This window comes from Diceros bicornis, chromosome 6 (assembly GCF_020826845.1).
Source record: "Diceros bicornis minor isolate mBicDic1 chromosome 6, mDicBic1.mat.cur, whole genome shotgun sequence".
Lineage (NCBI taxonomy): Eukaryota > Metazoa > Chordata > Mammalia > Perissodactyla > Rhinocerotidae > Diceros > Diceros bicornis.
This window is the reverse complement of record NC_080745.1, coordinates 32,828,271-32,846,959: the sequence shown is the minus strand read 5'-3', so window position 1 is coordinate 32,846,959 and position 18,689 is coordinate 32,828,271. Positions and strand designations below refer to the sequence as shown.

At 48.7% G+C, this 18,689-nt stretch overlaps 1 protein-coding gene across 14 annotated transcripts in view; it reads right to left on the bottom strand.

The window, feature by feature from the left end:
- The window catches only part of CAMK2G (calcium/calmodulin dependent protein kinase II gamma), a 55,624-nt gene that overhangs the window by 23,607 nt on the left and 13,328 nt on the right, over window positions 1-18,689 (bottom strand). For all 14 annotated transcript variants that reach the window (XM_058543137.1, XM_058543139.1, XM_058543146.1 and 11 more), the window contains exons 4-12: window positions 10,981-11,035; window positions 10,038-10,103; window positions 7,404-7,476; window positions 7,155-7,257; window positions 6,657-6,740; window positions 6,116-6,210; window positions 5,360-5,482; window positions 2,006-2,089; window positions 1,722-1,764 (exon numbers count right to left, since the gene is read on the bottom strand). In XM_058543137.1, coding sequence (XP_058399120.1) covers window positions 1,722-1,764; window positions 2,006-2,089; window positions 5,360-5,482; window positions 6,116-6,210; window positions 6,657-6,740; window positions 7,155-7,257; window positions 7,404-7,476; window positions 10,038-10,103; window positions 10,981-11,035 — 726 coding nt within the window. The remainder of the gene's footprint in view (window positions 1-1,721; window positions 1,765-2,005; window positions 2,090-5,359; window positions 5,483-6,115; window positions 6,211-6,656; window positions 6,741-7,154; window positions 7,258-7,403; window positions 7,477-10,037; window positions 10,104-10,980; window positions 11,036-18,689) is intronic.

Genomic DNA, 18,689 nt, shown 5'->3' with positions numbered 1-18,689 from the left:
CCTCTTTCTGCAGAAGCTTCTGGAGACAGGCTCTGTCCTCACCTGTCCCAGAGTCAGGGCAGAAGAGACATCCTGGAATGCTTGCAGCATTTTTTTCTTGTCTCCTCTGACCTAGGGCGAAGTGAGCTCAAAGGTCAGACGAGATCTAGGCAGCAAGAACAGGAGACTCTTTAGGGATGAGTGAAAGTGCTTGTCCTAACAGAGAGACCTATTTCCTGAAACCAGGACACCGATTTCCAGAAATGGATGGGGAAAGGCTGATGTGGAGGTCTGAGGCCATGGGACAGGGCACATGCTATTGATTTCCCAGTAGCCTGTCTTCAAATTTCTTCCACTCAGAGAGAGAACAGATCACCATTCTAGGGTCAGCACAGAAATGCCCTCATGCGTCCTCTAGAAAGGCTCTTAAACCAAGACAGCAGAAGCTTCAAGTAATTAGAGGACAAGAAGCACGATGTGGGACTACAGCTCCATCTCTGTTGGAGGCAGCCAACTGTGCCCTCCCGTTCTCACTTGGGAGAGGCGAACCCAGAGCCAGTCTTCCCTCTTGGGCACCCACAACACAAGGAGGAGCCCCAAACCAAGGTCACAGGGGATGGGCCTGAGGTGGGACACTCCCCTGGCTCACTCTCCAGTCCTGACCCTTCAGAGCCCTGTGGCTCTCACTCGGGCTAGAGCTCATGAAGCCCCAGGTCTTCTCACCTGTGGCATCCTTAGAGCCATGGCCCTTAGGTCACCTGGAACCAGCACAGATGAGCCTACTGGGGCTCAAGCTCAAGGGAGCAACCTCTGCCCAGAGAGGCTGCCCACCTCAGACTCCCACACAGCCCTCTCTTCACGGCAGTGCAGAAGGAAAGCAAGGGAGGGAGTCTTGTTATGAGAATGAGAAAAGGGGAGTCTTAAACCAAAACAGTGGGGCTGGGGGTTAGGAGGAGGGAAGAGCAGGGGAAAAGGCAAGCTGGGAAGAGACCTTTCTGTCTTCAGTTGAGTCCTGTCATTAATCTCTTCCTCACAGAAAAGCCACTGTGCTTCCCAATTGAGGGCAAACAATGATGGAGGTGGGGGTAGGGGTTGGGGAGGATGGAGTGTCTTGCATCTTAAAAAGAAAATGTCAAGTGTGATTTACAAATTACAGGTCCCAACTCTCCCAATTCCTCAGGCGAATTTAAGCAAGTTCCTTTCTTTCCATCCTGCTGGTCTCTATTTCTTCACTTTTACAGCTGGTATCACAGAAAATATTTTAAGCACAGTCACTGTAAAAGGTTTAAACACTTGGAATAATTTCTATTAGTCATCTCTACTTGGACACAGTGAAGTAGAGATCGTCCCAGTTGGCAAATTAATGGTGGTAACTGAGAAGATTGACTACACCTCAACTCTTTCTTTTCCCCAGCACATCCTCCAATACCCTAGCGACCGTCTAAAATCTTAAAGTGCTGAGAGTCTTCAGAGAATTAAATAAGAATCCCCAGGGACAAGGCAAATGGGAGGCTCAGCAGGCTACTCCTTGGGAGGTTCTAGAGAACAGAGTTCATAAATTTGAATCCAAGGGAAGCCCCCCAAATCTCAGGTTACAGAACTCAGCAGCAGCAGCCCCTCAAAACAGGATCCTCATCATCTTGGTCAAGGCGTTGCCCGAGACATCCAGCACTGGGATGGCAATGCCTCGTTCTGACCCACTCACCTCGGCAGAATTAAAGTGCACGGCTGTGAAAACATACCTGAAAAGTTCCTGGAGACAAGCATGGTCGTGAGGATGGCACCCTGGGGAAAGAAGAGGGTCCCGTGAATTCAATCAGACTCTAGAAAAGCATGGCCTGGTCTCAGGCAGAGGGCAGCTGCTGGCTAGAGCCTGAGGACATCAGGTCTCTGGTGCTCCCCAACATGTACAACCTTCACAGCTTAGCTCCAGCCAGGAGGGGAGCTCCCTTCTGTGATGGGGCAGGGAGTGCACTGTCAAAAGGTATGATTTCAGGAAGCTGGCAGCCCGGAAGGCAAGACTCACCTTCAGTTTTCTCCGGGCATTGAACTTGCGCAAACACTCCACAGTCTCTTGACGATGCATCATGGATGCCACCGTGGATCGTTGCTGGAAGCCAAACAGACAGGCCTGTGAGTCCCCCAACCAGATCCTCTGCCCCTCACCATAGTCCCAGCACTGATGGCTGTGCTCAGCCACCCTAGAGTTGCTCCAAAGATAAAATGAGGTCATAGATGTGAAAATGCCTTTAGAATAAAAGCACCACCCAAAATGCACGGTTATGTAAGGACAATAATGTGAATATGAAAACACCACTGATAATTGATGCTAGATGAGCGTGCCCGAGAGAGCACTCTAATCTTCCTTGGGAAATGGAGGCTACGGAATGGAAGACAGTGTCCTCTGTGTTGTGACTCTCATGCAGTCACTCCTTCTGCTACTGTTCACCATGCACCTACTGCGTCCAAATTCTGAGCAGTCAGAGAACAGGCAGGGCTCCTGCTCTCTACAGAGGATGTTCACTCCTCTCAACACACCCCCACAAGGTCCTGAATGAATCTGTGATTTGAGAAGCTAAGGGTCTTCACCTTGTGGGTGGGAATTTTTCTTCAATGTATCACTGCTAACTTCCTTCCTCCTTAAACAGAGTCCACTGGAAATGATTTACAATTCCTTGATGACTCAGGGTCATCAATACAAGCATCAATTATTACATAATATCATAATAGAGTGATGTCCTCAGGGGCTACTGAGATATACAGGACGGTGGAGGCTGGGGCCCACAAAAATGACCCCCAGAGTGTAATATTTCTCCAATTCCTGAGTGCCCATTTTAAGTTGCTCACCTCCTCCCTTTGCTGTTGCTGTCTTGGCCAGAAAATATAAAATAAATATTTTATAGAAATATAAATCCTACGATATGCAGCCTGGTGCCCACAACCCCACAAGGCTGCCCCACAATCCTTCCCCTCATCTCTGGCCCACTCCTTTTCCTGGTTCCCAAGCAACTCTCCCAACCTCCTCTACCTTCTCTGAGTCTTGTATTTCACTTCCTTCTCCAAAGTGTAAATTTCTCCACAAAGAAAAATCAGAGATAACCAAGGAAGAACTCCTCCTTCAACTTTAGCCCCCAACCCACAAGCTGATTTTCACCCACCTGCAACCTAATCCTAGGTCTCAGAAGCTTCATCCCTTATGTGCAGTGCTGACCCCTTGACCTGGGCTCTGGAGCCCCTCTCTCTTTTGCTACCCAAACCTTTGCTTCCTCAATTAGCCAATATTTTCAACCCCTTATTCTGGACTATATTCTTCTCTGCAGTCTATACAAAAGCCTCTCCTTAAACAAAATCTTCAACAAAAATTTAAAATCCCCTGACTCATCCGTCTTCTTTAAGTAGTACCATTTCTTTTTCTTTTCACCCCCAGTCCCTCTTCACCTCATCAAAAACAGGCTTCGGTCTCTCTCACTACACTGCCTCTATCAGCGAAATAACAAAGTAATGGCTTCTACCTGGTCAGAGCCAATGGACTTTTTTCCATCTTTATCATGGATTCTGAAGCATCTGATCACAGACGCTCCTTTACGGAAACCTCCTGTTTCTTAGGATCCCCTGCTCCTGATCCTCCTCCTACCATGGAAGTTCTCATTCTCAGTCCCCTTTGCTGGCTCCTCTAACTCTCCCTGTCATTAAACGCTGGTGTTCAGTGGCCATCTGCTCTCTTATGAAGCAATACAAGCCCCCAGTAAGAATCCAATCAGCATAGAAAGAGTTCCCTCTATTTCTACAGCCTCGACACCACCCATACAGAAACGACTGCCACCTGCACTACCAATTTTTAACCTCTCTTCTAATTTCCAGAACCATATTTCTAACTACTGACTGTATGTCTCCAGTTGGAGGTCCTCTGACATGACACTCTATACGTACAAAACTAAAATCATCATCTTTTCTCACAAACTGGCTCCTCTTCTGGGTTTTCTCTGGGCCAGTAAATGGTACAACCCTCTGCTCTGTTACCGACTCAAAACCCGACAGTCCCCATCAATCCCTCTCTCTCTTTTACTCCCCAAATCCAACTGGTCAACTGGTCCAACTAAATCCTCTTGATTCTATCTCTTAAATATCTCTCAAATTTGTCCACTCCTTGCCACACCACCCACTTTCCAATCATTACCCTTAGCTGAAATCTCATCTGGTCTTGTTTAGATAATTACGACAACTTCCTGCGCTCTCTGTCCCCAGCCTCTTTCCTCTTCAATTCCATTTTCTACACAGCTTCCAAAGTGATCTTTCTTAATTGCAAATTTCTACCTCTTTGAAGCCCTTAAATGGTTCCCTACGCTTTCAGAATAAAATTCAAACTCCTTAGGCAGAAACTTATATGTCATGGACTCTTTTTGGCTTCATTCTCTTGCATTCCTGCAGTCATATCTTCATCTACAAGCAAACTACTTAACATTCCTTAAACTTGCCACAATTTCCCATGGCCTCTCACCCTGGCCCATGCTAACCTCTGTCTGTAGGTTATCATCCTGGGGAACTCCTAGTCATCTGCCAAGAACCAGGATAGAGGTTACCTCCACCATGCAGTCTTCAGTAATCCCATTGCCCACCGGGGACAGTGGGAGCTCCTGTGTGCTCATTAAATTCGTTTATGTACTTGTTGCATTGCAGAGTGGTTGTCTGAGTCCTGTCTCCCCAGATAATTTTTGAAATCTTTTGGGGAAAGGATCATGCCTCACTCATCTTTGTATTTCCAGCACCTACATGGTGACCAGCACCAAAGAGGCATCCGGTAAACATGAGAAAAGACAAATAAATAAACACATCATGGGTGTCAGGCCTAAATGCAGCATACCCTTTTCTTAGTTTGAAAACAGATATTTCAGCTTGACAGAATTGTATATGAAAACAGAGTATGTGGACCCACATTGATATCCTAGGGGCCTCTCATAGGATGAGTTTTATGACTGAACTTCAGGTTGGTTTTAATTGCTCAGAGGCCCCTTTTGCTTATTTGTTAAGTGTTGGTCCCACTTCCATTAGAGTTGTATGAGAGGTGAAATCTGAAATATGCACCCTATTACCTAGAGTCTGCAAAGATCAACCTAAGCCTTCATTCAAGATCAGAACTAAATCACACCTGACAAGTTGAGTCGGGGAGAGACAGATAGAGGCCAGTTACAGAGACAGGAGGCCCATCTGCCTCCCTGACTTCCTCCTGGTGACATTTACTGACCCTGGGTCCCATCCCCCTTCCTGTCTGCTGAGTCCTTGCTCAGGGCCCAGAATGATTAAACTCTGCTTGTAAGAAGGGTACAGCGCATATTGAGAGCTGATATCCCTGACCCCCTCGATCTGGGGTGAAGACACTTACACAGACCCATGGGTGCTTGAGAGCCTGGTCAGCTGTGATGCGCTTTGCAGGGTTTATGGTCAACATCTGGTTGATCAAGTTCTTGGCTTCAGGAGTCACCGTGTCCCACTCTGGTGACGGGAACTAAGGAGCAGGAACAAGGGGAGGAGGGATATGAAATTCGTGAGCCTCACACTCTGAAAGGTAAGCTCTGTCTTCATCCCACCTCCTATAATTGGGGCACTCTGTGCTACCTCAAAGGGCCTAGCAGAGAGTTAGAGAAGCCCTGGGGTATCCCAGGACCTGTGTCAACTTAAAGACTGGGAAAGGAAAATAGAGCAGTCACGGTTAGAATGCCAGAGTATCAGATCAGGGATATCTCGAAGGGGACTCCACCTGGAAGTGGACTCTGATCTTCTCTGGTTCAACTCCTTCTCTCTACTAGGAGGAAACAGTGGCTCAACAATGTGCCCAAAGCCCCACTGCAGTGGAGGGGCTGCCAGACTTCTCATCCCTATGTTATGTAGCATACCACACAGCCATGCCACTCTTTGCAAATAACAGATCAAAGGGCTTCAGTGGGCTCCTTGATTTTATAGCTACCAAAAATGGCTGTGCAAAAAGTTGCTCCCTGGGATAGGGGGTGGCAAGAATTGAGACCTATGTACTCATTCCTGGATCCTCAAAGTCCCCTGACACTCCCTGTATCCAGTGATACACTAAACATGCCCCCTCCCTTGGACAGAGCCTGAGGGGTTGGAACAAACTTGTCCTTACATCATAGGCTCCAGCCTTGATCTGCTGATACAACTTGTGCTGATCCTCATCCCAGAAGGGAGGGTATCCCACCAGGAGGATATACAGGATGACCCCTATGAGACAGAACATAGGTCAATGGGGTCAGTCACCTACTTTTCTGATGAACCAGGAAAAGCCACACAGGCCTCAGAGCCACACAGAAAGTCAAGAGCCATACCAGAGGTAGAAGTGGATGCCAGCCAGTAACGCTGTGCCACTAGCCCCTCCTGCTATGCTTCACTCATCATGTCACCAAGCCACACCAGGGATTTCTTAAGGCACAACCCATCCTCTAAGGCATGAGTAAATCCCTCTTCAAGGACACAGTATAATCCAGGAAGTACTTGGGGAGGTGAGTGTGATGGGAACAGCCATCCCAGGGGCACTAGAGCAAACACCACGATTTCACATGTACCAGACACTTCCGGGACCCGCAAAAAATAGCGATGCCTCTTTCTCACCATCGCTGGAAGTTGAGGGCCCTTAACACCAAAAAGCTGAGAGAGTGGAATGGGCTTACCGCAGGCCCAGATATCCACAGGTTTTCCATAGGGATCTTTCCTCAAGACCTCAGGGGACAAGTAACCTGGGGTGCCAGCAAAACCTGTAGCAGAAGAGAGGGTAGAGGCACACTGAACCCACTTTCTCTCTCATTAAATCCACACCATCAATTTTCCCCAAGTCCCTTCTCATTGCTGTTGCTTTTGCTACACAAGCTCTCAGCACATGGGCAGCAAGACCTTGTCGTGCCCGGAATCTAAATCAGAGGGCAAGTCCATGTGCCTACCAGGAACTCCCACTCTTCCCCAGGGGCAGCAAGAACGCAGTGCTGACAACAGCTAGACTCACTGTATTGAGTCACATAGGGCTGCGGGGAGCTCTGCACCCTCCCCCTCCTCCAGTCTCTGAGGAGGCCAGGACCATTAAGGGTCTGGCTTCTAGTTCTGAAAGAGGAAGGCCAATCAGGAAGAGAAGGAAGGGTGGGGGCCGCATTCCAGGAAGACAGGGTCACTCTTACCAAACCAAGCCTGCTGCTCTCCCTGTACTTCGATGGCTAGGCCAAAATCAGCCAGCTTGACAGCGGCACCTTTGCATTTACTCGCCAGCAGCAGGTTCTCAGGCTGTGTAAAGAAGAGAGAGAACCTTGTGAGGCACCCACTCCAAGGTCCAGAGGGAGCCTAGTTTGGGGCCTTGCAGTACCAATGCTTGGCACCAGGTGGCGCCAAAGCTTCACAAGCAGGAGGCAAAGGGGTAGCCTGGGTAGTACCTTCAGGTCCCGATGGACAATGTCATGCTGGTGGATGTGGTTAACACTCTCCAGAATCTGATGTATACAGTGGCTGCAAAAGCAGAAGGAAAAGAAATGTCAACCTCATCCACGACCACATGCTGTGGACTAAAGCACGTAACTCTGGGTCACAGGTTCACAGAGAATCACTGACTGATGAGCTAGAACCTTGGACTTTGGACATTATCTAATTCAACCTAATTTACAGAAGAAGAAACTGAGGCCAAGGCAGATTAAGTGGTTTGTCCAGGGTCTCCTGCTAGTCTCTCAGAGGAAAGACTAGAGCAGGGTCCACCATGCCTCCCCAGACTGCAAAGGCCCAACACGACCTGTTCATTTCCAAGAGATTGGTGGACCCCCTAGACTCCTGAGAAAGAGACCATCCAACCGCTTCCTTCTTTCTCTTTCCCCCTCTTCTCGGAGAAGAGGCTCGTGGTGGCAACTTAGGAAGGAGAGTTCACCTAAGTCTAAGTTGTTTTGGGGGTGGGTGCACTCATTCCTTTCTTTAAACATCTATTGAGTGCCTACAGGCATTGTGCTTGGTACCACACAGACTCTAAAGATGAATAAGACTCAGTGCGTGCCCTGAGGTATATCGTTTTGTAGGGGAAATAAAACAAGTACACAGACATCTTTAGGAAATAGTGTACTTAAAAGGATTCCAAACAGGGCACCTGAGGAGCATTTCTGATTTTGCACAGAAAAAGACAAACTAACCCAGTCACCTTCAGCTGCTGATTCTTGAATCAGGCTGTCCACCTTCCAAACCGTCCTGCCACACCTGCAGTCAATCACCTGGCAGGGAGTGCTGGCAGTTTAGAGCGGTGGTGAAAATCGGGGGACAATTTTGCGCCCCAGGGGATATCTGGCAATGCCTGGAGACATTTCTGGTTTTCGTAACTGAGGGGGAGGGTGCTAATGGCTTCTAGCGGGTAGAGGCCAGGGATGCTTCTAAACCTCGACAAGGCACAGGAGAGGCCCTCACAACAAAAAATTACCTGGCACCAAATGTCAATAATGGCAGAGGTTGAGGAATCCTGTCCTAGAGAACAGAGCCCCAGCCAGCAGGTACTACCAAGTACGTGGAGCAGGCTTGCAGAGTGTCCGAGGGTGCTGGGCTGGTGGCCTGGACTTAATATCCTTCTTCTAAAATCTGATGCTGGGGCTTCCACAAGAGCCAAGGGGTTTTACTGGGCTCCTGGGGACTGAGGCTCAGGCCTCCCTACAGGACACAGCCCAAGAGTAGGCCAAAGAGACTTTAAGACTGAGCTGCAAAGGCGAGTCTCCACAGAAATGTATAATTAGAACAGAGCTAGGCTAGCAGGGAGAGCCTTCTGGCCAAAAATGGCAAAAGTGCGAAGTGTCCCAGCAGAGCCAGGCCAAGCCCACTGGTACAGTCACCCCCCCAGCTCTCCCTCCTCCCCGCCAGGCTCCCTGAGCTATCACCGCCTCCTCCCGCCCCAGAGCCTGGTCCTCCCCTGCTGGCACTGGAATTCATCTCCCTAGTTGAGAATTTTTCCTGAGGCTGAAGCATCTGAAGTTGATCAGCAAACACTGGCCTCTCAGGGTTGAGAAATTTGTGAGGAAGCTGTGCTCCCCCACTCTCCAGAGGCAGACAGAGCTGCCACATATGCCAGATAAGCTGCAGGCAGAATGATCAAAACCAGGTTGCAAGGACATCACCCTCAGAGAAAACTCGGGGCCAGGGGAGGAGCTGAGGCAGGAAAGGCAGGCAGGCCAAACAAGCACCCGAGAGCTGTAGTGTGGGAGGAATTCTGCTGTGTCACATGAAAGAGCTGCCAGGGCTTCCATGGAGGGTTGGGGGCTGAGGTATGTGGCCAAAGAATGGTCCTCCGGCCTGAGGAGCCCTACATCAGGGCTGGTCATGGTGGTCAAGAGACAAGGTGATCCGGGCCGAAATCTCCCGAGAAGGTTCTTGGTCGTATTATTAACCAGACGTTTACACTCCTTCGGGACACAAACCATGTCTTTTCCATTCCTGGAGCAGCCCCAGGATGCCTTGTACACAGTAGGATTTCTTAAAGGAAAGCGTCAGAGGTAGGGAATGCTCTGGGCATGTTTGTGAGTACGCAGTAGTGCAAAGAAAAGGTATTTCTGGGGTGACAGGGTAAAGGAGACTTACAAGAGCTTTGCAAAAAAACTGATCTGGGAGTGCTGAATTTTTTTTTTTTTTTTTTTAGGAAGATTAGCCCTGAGCTAACATCTGTTGCCAATCCTCCTCTTTTTTTGCTGAGGAAGACTGGCCCTGGACTAACAGCCATGCCCATTTTCCTGTACTTTATATAGGATGCCACCATGGCATGGCTTTGATAAGGGGTGCGTAGGTCCGCAACCGGGATCTGAACCTGCAAGCCCCGGGCCGCTGAAGCAGAGCGTGTGAACCTAACCGCTACGCCACCGGGCAAGCCCTAGGAGTGTTGAATTTTTAACTTTTAATATTGCCCACAAAATGCAGCCTGGGTCAAGCTCTACAGAATCTTTGTCCAGACAAGAGCTCTTCTGATCTTCCCCAAAGACTATTCAAATAGGCATAATGCCTGGTCCCCTAAGGTGGCCAAGACTCACACTTGAACTACAGGGCCCTCGTCTCACCTGGCATCAGCTTCACTGTAGTACTCTCTGGCCACAATGTCTTCAAACAGCTCTCCTCCAGTAACACTGCAATCAACAGATGAAGAGGGTCAGAGGAGGCAGGTCAGGTGGCCAACCCCAGCATCCAATAGGTCACAGGTCACACTGTGAAACAGCTTTTAGAGAAATCCCAACTCTATACGCATTTTGTCTGAGAGCCCAGAACATGCTCAATCCTTCAATGACATGGGGCTTCTCCTTGGGGTAACATGGGCTCTCCCTTCCTCCTGCACATTTCTATTTCTATAACCTACAGATTAGCTAATACTCAGGCAAAGATGAATATATGAGGATCTAAGAGAAAATAATCAACCTACTTAGAAAGTCATAGCTTTATCTGAGACCAATATGAACACTAAGATACAGCTGCCCAAGAAGGTCAGACCTACTACTAAAGTTGAAGAATAAGGAGACCAAGGACACTGAGACCCAACTCTGAAAATACTGGAGAGGCGTTTCCAGGAGGTGAAGAGCCACTTTTAAGATATTAAACCACAACCAAAGTGGAGGAGAGACCAATTGGAGCCCAGTTTATGACTAATAAAGGCTACCTTCAATTTCCTAGAATTGTTAAGGTCATGCAAAGAGCTGTATTCTATTTCTCCACTAAGGACCACACACCAAGAAACAAGAAAAAAGCATCTGCACAAGGCGTGCTGCTGATCAGAAACGCGAGAGCAATGCCATGCTGGGGTTTGGAGGCCTGGGGGATACTGAGTGAGCAACGAGACCCCCTCAGCAAGACGCCTGTTACCAGAGGAAGTTCAAAATCAAATCCTCTCCCTCGGGCAAAGGAGCGGGACCCTTGGCAGAGGCTGAAGGCCCAGTTTAGGCCTTTTCCCAAGCCTTCATCTTGAGCCAGCTGGAGGGAAAGGCCCCCACACCCTCAGAAAGTGGCACTTACAGGTCAAACACGAGGTAGTGAAACCCTTCTTCAGAAATACTGTCATGGAGGCGCACTGCAAGAGAGGAGATGGGGACAGAGATTAACAGAGAGGAAACTAGGAAATCCTATTCCTCTCCTCCTCAGCAACCCCACCCCTGCCCGATCCTGTCGGCCTCACTGGGCTCTCTCCTAAAGGAGCGGCAGTGAGAAGCGGCAACATGCCCAGCACCCCTCAATCCAAGGTTACGTGGCCACAGAGCAAAGAGATAACCAGCCCCCAGGTCCAGTGCTCTGCTCACCACCTCAGACTGCCTCAGATGTGTGCAAGAGAGAGCAGCTTCATGGCTAAGAAGTAAGACAAGATGGAGAAAAGCAACCTTCCCTGAGGGCCTAGAAGGAAACTTCCCAGAGGGGCTAGTCCCAGAGAAGGTGGTCCTGGGATATAATGCGTGACAGTGTAATGCAGAGCGAGAAGCACCTAGTGATGCTGACTGCAGGGGGACAGAGAATGACAAGATGGGACAGCCTGAGAGCTCTTCCAGAGGAGTAAGTGGGAACAGCAGAATTAAGAGGGAAAGAAGCTGGAAAGGCAGGGTCCAGCAGGAAGGCACGTGGAGCGAGGATAATGGATGGTAAGCATGGGAGGCAACATGCAGACTCAGGCAATGACAAAATAACTGTTTATAGTAGTCCCCCCTTATCCTCAGGGGATGCGTTCCAAGACCCCCAGTGGATGCCTGAAACCATAATAGTATTGAACCCTGTATATATATATATATATATATACACTATGTTTTTGTTATACTATGTTTTGCCTTATGTTTTGTACATATATACCTATGATAAAGCTTAATTTATAAATTAGGCGCAGTAAGAGATTAACAACAATAACTAATAATAAAATAGAACAATTATAACAGTATACTGTCATAAAAGTTACCGTAGATCTTAGCAACCTCAGTATACAAATTTTTTTTCTTTTCTTATTTAAGTCGAGAACTTTTACCTTTTCACTTAAAGAAAGCACTTGACGGCTTCTCTTGGGCATATCTGAATTGCCAGCATCACTACTCTTGAGCTTTGGGGCTGTTATTAAGTAAAATAAGGGTTACCTGAACACAAGCACTGTGATACAGCCACAGTCAATCTGATAACCGAAATGGCTACTAAGCGACTAACAGGTAGGTGGTATATGCAGTGTGGATACGCTGGACAGAGGGATGATTCACACGCCCAGCAGACGAAGCGGGATGGTTCAAGATTTCATCACGCTATTCAGAATGGCACGCAATTTAAAACTTATGAATTGTTTATTTCTGGAATCTTCCATTTAATATTTTTGGACCACAACTGACCGCGGGTAACTGAAACTGTGGAAAGTGAAACTGAGGATAAGGGGGGACTAATGAATTAAGTGCCTATTATGTGCCAGGCCTTGTGTTAGACTCTTTGTGTACATTACTTATTCTACGAGCATTTATTGAGTCCCTACTGTGTGCTGGACCCTGTGCTAGATGTTGGGATTTAGGAAGGACACAGTGCCTGCCTTCTAGGAGTTTATTTTTCCTGACAACCATCCTGAGATGAGTATTACTCCCATTCTACAGATGAGCACACTGGAGGCTCAGGGACATATAGTACCTGGCCAAAGGCCAAAATATGGTAGATCAAAATGTGAACCCAGCTCTTTCTGACTCCAAAGACTGGTCTACAACACTGCTTCCTATAAGAAATGTGGAGTAGCCCACACACTCAGGCAACAAAGCAATGGAGCCTGGGAGAGACACCACTCACAAATGTACCTACAATGGCATCACAGATGGGTCCAGGAGGCCACTGCATGGAGCAGATTAGGGCAACGCACCAACTGCAAGAAAAGCCTGGCGAGCAGAATCCCTTCCCACTCCCTGCCCCCAGAGCCCTTTTGGGAAAAACCAACCTAATGTCTTCTGAGGTCTCCTCTTCAAGCTTCTGCCCACAAAGCCACCTCTGGGTTAAATGCCAACCCCTGAGCATCATTCTAATGCAAACATAACTCAATGCTTTGGCCAACTGTCCTGGCTGTTCCTGTCCCCTTCCTCACCTGAACTCTCCTGATGGGGAACCTCTGTTCCAAAGGGCTCCCTCTGTTCGACCTTTGCTCCAGTCCTCAGGAGTTTCAGAAGCAACTCACAGAGCACTTTAGGTATGGCCTGACACCAAACCAACCAGTGAAGTTCTTGGATACAAAGAAATCACCGTGTCTCTCCCTCAGCGGGCCCAGACTGTCAACCACCCCAAAGGACAGCTTCCATTTCCAGTGTCAGAGCGTTTCATCAGGGCTGAGGCACCTCCCTACATCCCCTCCTTCCCAAAGTAAAATACAGGCACTCAGCCATCACTAGAGCCACGTGGTTCTCCTCACTTGACAAATGAGGACTCAGGCCTGCCAGCGCTAGAACCAGGGCCTGACGACTGTTTACACTTCATATTGCCTACCTTATTTGATCTGAACTTGTTACTCAACCCCCAAATTCCACCCAAAATTCAGTATTTCTGTGATTTACCAGTGGGATCAAAGGCAGATAGTACTTCTAAAATTCCTCCTCCTCAAACCACTCTTTCTTATACTTGGGAAATAAGCTCACGCTTCTCTAGGCCTGCAGATGACAGAAGGAAGGAGCTACAGCCAGACCGCTGCCTCCCTCCCACCCTAACTGACCCAGACATGCTCAACGGAGCTCCCCAAAGCCCTGCCACCTTCCTCCTCACTTGTGCTTCTCTGGCCTAAGTCGGAGCCTCACGCTGAGTCCTGCTCCAGCTGCTGCTCCCTCGCTTCCAAAAGGACTTTCCGTTTAATTAAAAATTTGCTATTAAAAAGCATTAAAGTGTGTAATACAAATAATCCCCTGGAAATCAGCTGTCCCAGAAGCTAAAGATCTGCTTCATTAGGGAGGTGACTAACAGCAACAGGATGGTGAACTAACAGGACAGCAGGTACGATGCTAACAGCTATTCCCAAGAGAGTCCTGCCACCTGGCCCTGCCTTCCCCAGACCCCCACCCCCATGCCCGCCACCCAGCCCAGCACAGCAGGGCTGAGAACAGGGCAAAAAGCGCAGGCACCCATGCCTATGCTCAGACAGGGAGTCACTGGCACTAGCCCTTCTCCAGTAAGGCCACACAGAGCCCAGGTAGGGGGAATGGGGGAGGGGAGTTAGAAGAGAGGAGCAGCAAAGGAAGACTAATCCTCCCAGGCCACCTAGTCCAGAGAAGGGCTTTGATGTGTGCCTCAGAGCAAGGCACCACCAAGACAAGGAGGGACAGGTGTGGAAGGCCCCGTAGCTGAGCAAGGCTGCTACCATTTTTTTTTCATTTGTAAAGAAAATTAACAGGGAACTGAGAACAACAGTAGAAACTTGACCGTGCCACTTTAAGTGCCTACCTGGCAGACTCTTGATAATAATGATCCAAATTATAATAACTAACACTTAGTTGTTTCTATGTGCTAGGCATGGTGCCAAGTGCTTTATACATGTTACTTTATTGAACCCTCGCATTAACTCTGTGGGGTAGGTACTTCTACTACCACCCTGACAGGACAGGAAACTGAGGTTCCAAAAGAAACTCATCCAAGGTCATACTAAGTGGTAGAACCAAGACTTGAAGCCAAAACAAACCAACATCAAGATCCTTGATATTGTAGAATTGCTTGCTAGGGAGTCACTTTCTCCATCCTCTTCAGCAAAGGAGCTCCAACCTGTCCCCACTAGCCTTGGCCATTCTGATTTGCTCATCAATGTCCATTCAGCACCTTCTCTGAAGCAGGCATAGCTGTACATGCCACAGATATGGCTGTGAAGGAAAGAAACTCGGCCCTGCCACCTCCGAGCTTCCAAGTGACCGGGGAAGACAGGCTTTAAACCAGCACTTACACAAATATGTAATTAACTACGACCGCGCCGAGGGCTGTGAGGCAGAAGTAAAGGATGCTATGGATGCGTGGAATAAAATAATCTCACACCCAGCCCATTCCACAGCAATGAGAGGGCATGAAGGCCAAGCAGGGCCAGACCAAGTCTACAGACAGGAAGATCTGGGAAAAGGAATATAAAGCATTTACTGCGATAAACTTAATTACTGTTCTTTACAAACTGTGGAAGGAAGAACAGGCCAACAAAAAAAGCACATAAATACTTCTATTTGATGTTTCATACCTTTAAGAACTGACAAAGCCACAACCCAAATGTTGTGGCTATTTCCAATGTTTAAAAACCACCCAACAATATGCCACATTTTAACTAACCAACTGCGGTCAAAAAAGCACTGACAAAGTGTCACTGTTAATGTCCACAGCAATCACGTGGTGGGAAGGAGGTCCTGTTGCCTGGGGCATGGTGAGGACGGAGGCTGCCCCCGGGAGCAGGTGAGCAGGGATTTAGGAGCTGCTCAGTCATAATCCAATATTAGTTTGCTTCTTTTTCTTTGCAACTGTTTTTGCTACACCACTGTCGGCTGAATGGGCCCTGGGCCCAAGGTAAACGGCAGCCTGGCTTGAATAACTCGTGAACTGAGATGGGGCTGGGGGTCTAGGAGAGATCACTTCTGGGAGCTGGAATCTCCGTCTTCACCATTGCCATTTATTTCCTAGGCTTCCTCTGCTTGCTGAACCATCTCACAACAAGTCCAGGAAGAGGCACAGATGACAGAACAGAGGCACAAGCGGGCTAAATAATGTGCTGGAGGTCACAGCTACTAACCAGCGAATCTCAGATTCAAACCTGGAAGACCTGACGCCAAAGCCACAGACCTCTGCTTCTGCACACATGGTTCACGGACCAGCAGCACGAGCATCACCTGGGGACAAGCTCAGGTCCACTCCAGACGTACTGAATCAGAATCTGAATTTTAACACGATCCCTAGGTGATTCATGAACACATAAAAGTTTGAGAACTGCTGCTCTAAACCACAATGCTAGACTGTGATGGAAACTGCTGGGGAAGCTCAGCGTGAAGGAAGACAGAGTCTACTCATTAGAGGAATTCAGAGCAGAGAGCAAGCAGATCACAGGTAGAACACACTCCATTCAGACTTTAGACGATCAGCACTACTGCTGTCTCCTCCTCTCAACTCCTCTCAACTCTGGCCACTCTCCCAGGGCTGTTTCAGGTTCTGCAGTATGCCTCATAACCAACAGGCTTTTTTTTTTTTTTTTTTAATTAATAGACTTTATTTTTTAAAGCAATTTTGGGTTCACAGCAAAACTGAGCAGAAAGTACAGAGAGCTCCCACATACCCCCATCCCCACACATGCACAGCCTCCCTCACTATCAACATCTCCCACCAGACCGGCACATTTGTTATACTCGATGAATCTACACTGACACATCATTGTCACCCAGAATCCATAGTTTACATTTGGGTTCACTCTTCCAACAGGCTTTTAACTCCTGGGACAGAATATCTATTAGGGAAAAAACTGGGGATGTCTGGCTCCTTGCACCAAATACCCTTCTGAATTCAAGTGCCTCCGAATCTGACAGCAACCAGAGGTTGACTGCGTGCTCTATGCTCTCGTCTTCCTCAAATCTGTACCACTCTTGGGCTGGTCCACTTGTATCCCTGCGGGATAGAGTTAAAGAGGCTGAAGCCACAAGGGCCACGGCTCCGAAGGATGGAGCAGTGGAGAAAGGAGAGGAATCGTGAATTAGGGGGACAAAACTACCTCCTCTCCTGCCACGAGTCAGGTCAGGATCCATGGCAACCCTCACCTCCTGGACCTGCAGCTCTGCCACATCTCCAGGAGCCCTGGTTCCCACTGGAAGCCAGACAGTCTGGCCAGCCAACTCTCCAAGGACACAGTCCTAACTCACGTTTCTCTCTCCTCACCCTTGACCTCAGGGCCTCAGACCAACATCCCTCAGGATCTGGGAGCAGTCATGAAATGGAAGCAATCAGATGCTGACAAAGTGAGTGTGCTTTTCCTGGCCTCTCCTGGGTCTTGCTGACTCCCTAACAGAGCAGATGGTTGGGGTAGATGATCCCCCCGTCTGCCTTAATTCTGAGCCGGGGGCAGGTGGTAAAAAGAAAGGGTGACCAAACCAAGTGAAGTCTAAAAGGCCAAAAAGTATATACTTAACTTCTAGAAATACACAGAAAGTAGGTTAGGACTTTTTTCAACTAGAATCCCATTTTTATCCCTCTTGGTCATTTCTCAATTGTCTTCATCCCACCCTAACCCTTCTGTGTTAACCCTCCTGTGTTACGACACCCACGCCCGTGTCGTAAGTGATGCAGACATGCTTCTGCCTCCTACATCATCTACTCCACCCCTTGTTTGCCTCCCTCCATTAGGACAATTCATCATTGCTCTATGAGTTGGTCGCAAGGAGCATAAGGAAAGGAAGTTACTGTCCTTGGATCTGAGATCCGGGACTAGAACATCAAGGTGCTTCTGTGCTTGTGGATGGCTGTAGTTATCTCTATGCTTTTTCTTCCTGTTCTGGAACTCCCAGGTCAGAGGTCACAAGCTCACAAAGCCTACAGGGATCACATGGGTAGTGCAAATGTGGGATAACAGGGAGTGGCAAGGACGGTGGCTAGTGGGCTAAAGCGGCAGCCGCTGCCCAGTCCCAGCTGATTCTGGCCACGCATGGATGCGGGCTCAGCAGAGCCAAGCCTTCTGATTTGAAAGACCAGAGAACAGAACTTTTTTCAAAATGTGAAATCTCATTTTTAAATACTGGCAAATAATAAAAATCTTTTTAGACCAATGAGCTGGCCAAATGAAACGACTCAATTTGTGACTGCTGATCTAGGCGTTCCTCTCCATAGTTCTTCTCCTACCTAAGGCAACACACTGGTCCCCACTGTGCTGTTTTCAGGTGTAGGTCTAGGAGCTCCAGCAGTTCCAAGCCCACGACCATCCCATCGGCTGAGAGGTGTTGGCTCCCTCGAACATACTGCACCAGGCAGAGCCCAGCAGTGGCTACGCCAATCTGCTCCAGGTGTAATCCAAGCTGCTGATTGCGATCTATAAAGCCCTGCATAGTTGGAGTTCTGGTTACCTCCAGTCCTCTCCCCTTGGGCTAGAGTACAACCTCAGCTCTCCCATGTAATAGTTCACATTGAGCATTCTAGCCTGAGATCTGGGAAACCAGAGGCTGAGTAGCTCTGGAGGAAGCATCAAGCTTCAGCAATTTGCCTCACAGCCCTGGCCACCAACAGAGCAGAGCAGGCGGCCTCCAGGGCACTGTGGGAGCCCCGTTATTTAGGCCATGCCAGAGGAGCACGGAACACGTGTTGTTCTTTGTGATGACTCAGGGCTTTCAGGGAAAACCTAGGAGATGCTCCCTGCTCTGCCTCAAGTCAAGACTGGGGTTTCTGCTCAGGCAATGCAGCCAGCCCAGTTTCTGTACCCTCTGTGAGAAGCACCAAGTCAGGGCCAACGCTTCTGGCAAAGACTATTTCAGCCGAACAATGCAAAACTGAGCCGGAGTGGGTTGTGGCAGGCAAACCTCCTCAGGCTTTAGAACACCCGACAATGTGCTCTTGTCCCCCAAGTCAGGGTGGGAGCAGGGAGAGATCCTCTTAATTTTTTCTCCTTCCCCATCTGAGTGGCTCCTGCCATCCTTTCTCCAGAGAAGCCAGGCGGGTGGGCAGCTTGCTTTCCTGGCTCTGGGGAATACAAACGAGAGCGCCATGGAAACCCCCAGAGTGTGCACGACACTGCAACAGGAACAAAACTC